The sequence below is a fragment of the Colias croceus genome, chromosome 11 (genome assembly GCF_905220415.1).
Source record: "Colias croceus chromosome 11, ilColCroc2.1".
NCBI classification, from domain to species: domain Eukaryota; kingdom Metazoa; phylum Arthropoda; class Insecta; order Lepidoptera; family Pieridae; genus Colias; species Colias croceus.
This window is the reverse complement of record NC_059547.1, coordinates 11,249,111-11,256,462: the sequence shown is the minus strand read 5'-3', so window position 1 is coordinate 11,256,462 and position 7,352 is coordinate 11,249,111. Positions and strand designations below refer to the sequence as shown.

Below are 7,352 nucleotides of genomic sequence, written 5' to 3'. Positions count from 1 at the left end.
AACATACATTTATAATCTTAAATATATATATAGGGTGTCCCAATAAGAACGCAAGATTTAAATTTGACATAAAACGCAGATATTTAAAAAAAAATTGTGAAAACTATATTATATCGTAAAGTAGACAAGATGAGGTTATGTTTGGCACAATACATCAGGGAGATGGCCGCCGCGGCTTTGCTGGCACATACGCGATCTTTTAATGAAATTTTCAATGACCGTTTTACATAAATGCTGTGGTATTTCATTAATACAGCGACCAATTTCATCTTTTAAGGCTTGAGTCGTCGTCGGCTTAATTGCATAAAACATCGAATTCAAAAAAACCCCTAAATCGCATGATCTAGGTGGCCAATTATGGTCCCCAAAGCGTGAAATAACACGACCGAGAAATGACTGATGCAGCAATTGTATTGTTTCTCTGGCTGTATGACATGTGGCGCCGTCTTGTTGAAACCACATCCCCTCCAGCATGCAAGACGCAAATCTTTCGTCAAAATTCGCTGCATAGTGGATTCGGAAGCACCAATTTTTGGAGCTCGGTGTTGAATTGAGATGGATGGAGTTTGAGCGATATCATCACGTACTGCTGCGATATTTTCGGTTGATCGACCTGGTCGAAGGCGCGTTGTTGTCTTTACATCACTAACAGACCCAGTTTCAGCAAATTTTTCCATTAATCTCTTTTTACTGATCGCAATTTCTTTGATCGCAATTTTCGTACTGTAGCCGCAAAACTTTCACTATTTTGGTAAAACAAATTTTGCAATGAGAATGCGTTGATCCTTCGTTTAGCGTTCCATTTTTACTAACCTTAAACCTTCTACTAAAAAAAATTACACTTGTTGATATGTCAAACAATGACACTTCGAATGGCGCCAAATTTAAATCTTGCGTTCTTGTTGGGACACCCTATATTTGAGACACCCAGATAAAGAGTCATCGATGTTCATCACACAATTATTGGCTCTGGGTATCGAAACCACGAAGCTGTGGCTTCAAAGGCAGGGTCTGGTCGCTACCAACTAACTAACTAAGCAGATCGGTCAGAATATATAGAGGAGCTGCAATAATTTCCATGCCCTAAAGTCTATCTTAGGAGTGTATACTGTATATATACGTATATAAATAAAAAAGGAAACGTGTTATATAAGTTCTTGTTAAAAAATATTTCGCCGGGGGACAATTGACAAAGTGTATCGTGAGATTGCCCGCGGCCTATAGCGACAGCGATATTCGCGAAAGTTTGCGGCCGTTGGGACGAAGGTTGGGAAACGGGGAAAGAGGGGGAAAGGGCTTATCGTACAGCGATACAAGTTTGTTGTTCGTCTCGGGCCTGAGGAGATCCTCCGGGGCTACTTGTCTGCAAGTACCGACCCACAACAAACACTACACACTGCTTACTATTTAGTATTTAGTTACGCATACATAAGTAAATTATTGTCTGACTATTGCACAAATTCTGTTTTATATATGAGACGCTTTTGTTGTTTTTGCAATGAAATAAAAAGTAATTTCATTTAGCCAAATGCAAAATCGGCAATTGAGAAAAAGATCGTCATTTTTGACGCTAGGATTACCGAAATGTGTAATTTAGCAGACAACGCGTTCTATGATGAAAATGTTATAAATTTACATGCGAATGTCGCGATGAATATAATGCGAGGAACGAGCGCTGTTGTAGCGAATTTGCATGAAGCACGGTTATTTAGCCGCAACGTAAGCTTGTAGGTACCCTTTCATCCCTTGTCTAATAAACATCTCTATAATGATTTGTATCGGAACTCCATAATCTCTATTAATATAATCACTGAACATCTCTTCTTCTTTATATACATTGAGTTAGCATGTACGTGCAGGGCGCGGGCGTAGCGCAGGGCGCATGGTGCGTGGTGGCGCTAGCGGCGGCGCTGCTACGCGCAGCCGGCGCGCCGCGGGCCTGCGCCGCCAATGCGCTTTGCGTGTGTCGCGCTGACCACTTCGCCTGCGACCTCGTGCCCTTCTACAGGTTTCCCGACACCGGTATTCTCATTCAAACAAATATTATCTATCTCTGTATACTTATTCTTTTCTTAATATAAAGTTGTTATTGAAGCCTAATCTAGAGCTGAGATAGGGTGCAGCACATTGAATTCAAATGATATATTGTAGAGGACGGCGCGGCACACGTGTCACTGTGGTCGGCGCGGCTAGGCGCGCTGAGCGAGTCGGCGCTGGACGCGCGCGCGCTGCGCACGCTAGTGCTGGTCGCCGCGCGGCTGCACCACATCGAGTCTAACGTCTTTACGTAAGTGACGAATACTTTTATGTATTCAACGACATTCACATTGTTAATAAGATAACAAAATTGTAATTTATTTGTAGGCCCATGGTTACCACGCTTGCATCGTTAGATCTAGGATACAATGAGTTTACAGATATACCTATTGAGGCGCTTAAACATTTGAGAGTATTGAACTGGCTCAATTTACAAAAGTAAGTCGAGTAAGTGATTAACACCTTTTCTATTTTTTCCTATTTTCGATTGTATTCTAGTCAATTAAAGTGAGATTTCAAAATAGCATACCTCTTACATTTTTATTTAAATATTTTCAGCAACTTCATAAGTGACCTAGATTCGGATATAGACTGGGGAGGGTTGTCGGATTCTCTGAGTAGTTTATCGCTCAGTAACAATCAAATATGCGTCATTCGAGAGAACGCGCTCTCATCTCTAAGACAGCTGGTGCAACTGGAGCTGGATGGGAACCGCCTGAGGGAACTAGAGGCACGCTCTCTACCACCGAGTATCGTTCTTCTGAGGCTCTCTGATAACTTGCTGTCGGCCACGCCCTGCGAAGCGCTCGCTTCGCTTTCGCGGCTGCGCCACCTGCACCTTCGCAACAACCTTCTTCGGCCGCGTTCAAATCACTCCTGTTCGTCTGAACGCCCAAAGATCGACTCTCTAGACCTCAGCCACAACGAACTCACCGACAGCTCTAACTTTGACTTTAAACACGGCTATCAACTAAAACAATTAATTTTGGACTTGAACGAGTTCACAGCTGTGCCTCCGTTAGCTTTAGAATTTGGACGATTGGAAAAGTTGTCAATGTCCTATAATAATATTAGTGATTTATCGAACGCTATGGTGCACGCTTTGAAGCACAGCTTAGAACGCCTAGAGCTGGATCATAACAAGATTGCAAAACTTCCGCCAAATATCCAGGAATTGGGACGATTGCGATATCTTTCTGTCGCTTACAATGATTTGGAAGATATCGAGAATTTGCCACCGAATTTGCACACTTTGTTAATCAGCGGCAACTTTTTGTCAAAGTTCCCGAGTGCGTTACAAAATATGTCTTCCGCGTCAATAGTGTTCCTAGATCTGAGCTACAACGCGATCTCGCAGGTAAGCGCCGACGCGTTCGGGCCGTGGGCGGACGCTCTGGCCACGCTCAGTCTGCGCGCCAACCGCCTCACGCACCTGCCCGCCGGGTCTTTCCCGCCGCTACCTCTGCGAGAGCTCATCCTCAGCTTTAACGACTTGTACCTCGTCGAAAAAGTCGTATTCGCCAATCTCACCGACTTAAAAGTCCTAGAATTGTCTTCCACATTTTTCAATGGAGATTTCCCCGCCGGTTCCGGCTTGGAAACTTTGAAATGGTTGAAATTAGATAATAATAACATTCATTACTTTTCGTCTGCGGATTTTCAAAACTTTCCGTCGTTAGAATATCTCAATTTAGATTTTAACAAAATAATTGAATTCCCGAGCGAAGTGACGGAAGTGAGCGGCTTTTATAAATTAAGAGAGTTAAGACTGTCGTACAATTTTATAAGTAGAGTGAATCCGGAGTTTCTCGTTAATTTAGCGGATCTACAAAGTGTCGATTTATCTTACAACCGCATACTCAATGCAAGCGAATCGAGCTTTGCAAATTTACCGAACTTGGTTTATTTAAGTTTGGCGGCGAACGGCATGGAGTTCGTCGCCGAGGGCGCGTTCAGCGCGCTGCCGCGACTGCAGGCGCTGCAGCTGCAGAATAACGAGCTGGCCGAGTTCTCCACGCGCTACTTCCTCAATGTGTCCGCTGACGATGCGCAGCTTTCCGTAAATGCTAGTTACAACCGCATCGCTTCCTTAATAGGTGGACGTGATGCACACATTCGTGTTCTTGATTTATCTCATAACTTGTTAGAAAGTATTCCAAGAAATTTTTTTGATGCCTTAGGGGCGCACGTTAAACAATTATATCTCTCACACAATAGAATAATGCATATCGAAAGCTACACTTTTTCGTCTTTAATAAAACTGGATATATTGCATCTTCAAAATAATAGTATTAGTGCGCTACGCCGCCGAGCTTTCTTCGAAATGAATTCTTTACAAATTTTGGATCTATCCCATAACAGTATTTCGCAATTACTCGTAGAACAATTCCACAATTTGCGACAACTACGTCATTTAAAACTTAATAGCAACGTTCTACGAGCCCTGCCTCGCGACATCTTTAAGAACACTCTCCTTGAGTACTTAGACTTGGGAGAAAATCAGCTCGCTCTGTTTCCGAGCAGCGCGCTGTCTCAAGTGGGCTTCACTCTGCGGCGGCTCGAGCTGCCGGGAAACAGACTCGAGTATCTCGACGTCGCGATGTTCCACGCGACTGCCTTTTTACACGAACTCAATCTAGCCCGCAACGCCTTGACCGTACTCTCGGATAACACTTTTGCCGGTCTACCACAGCTGCGTCGGCTCGACCTTTCTTACAACGCGATCAAAACTAACTTCAAGGAACTCTTTCACAACGCGCCACGACTTCGCCGGCTTTCCCTGACTGGTATCGGTCTGAAGAGTATACCTCAACTGCCGCTCAATTATCTCACTGAAATAAATTTAAGTAACAATTATATCGCATCGTACGGGGAAAGTGACGTGCGTCATCTGTTTAATTTGCGAGCGCTCGACATCTCCGCCAATAAGTTCACGTCCTTGAGACCGGCGATGTGGGCAGGATTGCCTCGATTGATTTCCTTAGACGTATCGCGCAATCCCGTAGTACGGATACCGATAAGCGCTTACGATAGTCTATCTCATCTTCTACATCTACGAATGTACGGTCTGCGATATTTAGAAGCGATAGAGCCTAAAGCGTTTCGACCGTTGGTCTCCCTGAGGTCATTGAGTCTCGAGTCCCCCGTGATTCCGGGTCGTAATTTGCCTATCGCCGAAATAGTTTCGGCCGTTCCACACTTGGAGGCGTTAAATTTGTTCATACAAGACGGAACGCTAGACAAGCAACTGTTGGAAGTGGCAGTCCCGAAGCTGCGGTCGGTGGAGGTTCACGGGCGCGCCCTGCGGCGCGTGGCGGCGGGCGCGCTGGCGGGGCTGGGCAGGCAGCGGGCGCTGGCGCTGCGGCTGAGCGGCTCGGAGCTGGCGGCGCTGCCGGCCGGGCTGGCCGCGCCGCTCGCGCGCGTGCCGCACCTCGCGCTCGACTTTAGCGATAACCAGCTTACCACTTTTAGTCCAGCTGTGCTTTATCCGAACCATACGGGCTGGAACCGATACGCTACGAGACTTTTACCAGGTAATTGTACTTGTATAATATTATGGTTATATGTCTGTTTATCAAAATGAATTACGGAATTCTATTTTATGTAAAAACAACTTTTATATATATCTATACTAATATTATAAAGCTAAAGAGTTTTTTTGTTTGTTTGTTTGAACGCGCTAATCTCGGGAACTACTGGTCCGATTTGAAAAATTCTTTCTTTCTTTTCTTTCGGTGTTAGATAGCCTATTTATCGAGGAAGGTTATAGGCTATATATCATCACGCTACGACCAACAGGAATGGGGCCACTGGGGTGAAACCGCGCGGAGCAGCTAGTATTTAATAGAAAGGCAAACAACTTTTATGGTTCATTAACATTAAATACATCTCAAAGATTTTGAGATTGTATATGATTATCAAATATTAAGTTTTAACCAGGTGGTTTGTCTCTCTCCGGGAATCCCCTTCGATGCGGATGTTCCTCGTCTTGGGTGGGAGGTTGGCTGCGACGTTGGACTACGGAGGTATTATACTCGGACAATATTTTCCTTAAAATCACTATCACTACATAGTATAAAACAAAGTCGCTTTCTCTGTCCCTATGTCCCTTTGTATGCTTAAATCTTTAAAACTACGCAACGGATTTTGATGCGGTTGTTTTTAATAGATAGAGTGATTCAAGAGAAAGGTTTTAGTATTAATAGTAATTTATTAGGCTTTAGATAAAGCGGGCGAAGCCGCGGGCGGTAAGCTAGTAATATTATAAAAGTAACCTTGCTCTTTAATATTTATAAATTGATGTCATAATGATATGCCGTGATATATCAATGAATGCTGGTAATGGCAAGCAGGTGGGCGGGGACAGCCGCGGCGCGCGGGCGGCGGCGGGCGCCAGCACGTGCGCGAGCGGCGCGCGCCGGCTGCCGCTGCTGGCTCAGCACGTGGACGAGGCCGAGTGCCACGCCAGCGCCCTGTCCAGCCCCTCCAAGAGGACTTTCCCCTGCACACTTCTCTCTATACTTCCGGCCGTGGTTGTCGTTCATTCTGTCAGATAATGAAAAATCTACGTTCTAAAGTGATAGCGTGCGATGTGACTGTACGTGTGTTCGTAATGAGAACCTTTGTGATAACTCTTTCCTGTTAAGTTTGAAATAATAATGCTATTTCTATAGCAAGTTCGTGCGGATTTTAAATTAATTTTTATCTAAATATGTTCCATTCTTTTTAGTTACTTTTTGCTTATAAACGCTGCCTTTCGGCTGTATCTGTATAATTATTGTATTTGACAAAAACTTGAATTGTAAACTATACAATTTAGCATTTCTTCATATTTTTTGTGAGTTGTATGAATAAATACTTAACTTCTGAAAACGTTCTTGGACTCTAAAACGAACAACGAAACGTTTTGAACGACATTTTACACAAAATATCACACAAAATCGCTTTTTGATGAGTCAATGATGCTGCGGCGCCGCTCGCGCGCTCGCAGTATTACTATAGATGTAAATAAGATGTAAATATTGAAATTGGTTATTATAAGAGACGAATTAAATATTTTCATAATAAAATGAGCTTTTATTTATTGCATTACCTGGGAAACTATATTATATTACAGCGTTCAAACTACACCTGACGACGATGTTTTGAAAACGATCGCTGTTTTTGTTTATAAATTTAAAAAGTTAATTACAGTGAAGCAATTAAATATTTTTTTGTATTCTGAAATATTAAATACGTTTTGTGTCCATTTCGCACATAAAAGTGCAGAAACTGCTACTGCACAGATAAAAAAATCCTACTCAGCAATAAGTACC

General features: G+C 43.4%; 1 protein-coding gene across 1 annotated transcript; it reads left to right on the top strand.

Annotated features, from left to right (window-relative positions):
* The first annotated feature begins 1,584 nt into the window (after positions 1 to 1,584).
* Positions 1,585 to 7,100, top strand: LOC123695714 (chaoptin-like). The gene is made up of 7 exons (XM_045641623.1): positions 1,585 to 1,719; positions 1,903 to 2,008; positions 2,152 to 2,287; positions 2,365 to 2,475; positions 2,596 to 5,570; positions 5,977 to 6,062; positions 6,390 to 7,100. The coding sequence occupies exons 1-7, from the start codon at positions 1,585 to 1,587 to the stop codon at positions 6,591 to 6,593; spliced, it is 3,753 nt and encodes a 1,250-aa protein (XP_045497579.1). The 3' UTR covers positions 6,594 to 7,100.
* The last annotated feature ends 252 nt before the right edge of the window (positions 7,101 to 7,352 follow it).

Bases quoted from the DNA above. Each gene is read 5' to 3' on its own strand.
- LOC123695714 (XM_045641623.1), top strand. From the start codon at position 1,585: ATGTGTAATTTAGCAGACAACGCGTTCTATGATGAAAATGTTATAAAT. The intron at 1,720-1,902 runs GTAAGCTTGTAG...TGGTGGCGCTAG, and splicing joins CACGGTTATTTAGCCGCAAC to CGGCGGCGCTGCTACGCGCA. The intron at 6,063-6,389 runs GTATTATACTCG...AATGGCAAGCAG, and splicing joins TGCGACGTTGGACTACGGAG to GTGGGCGGGGACAGCCGCGG.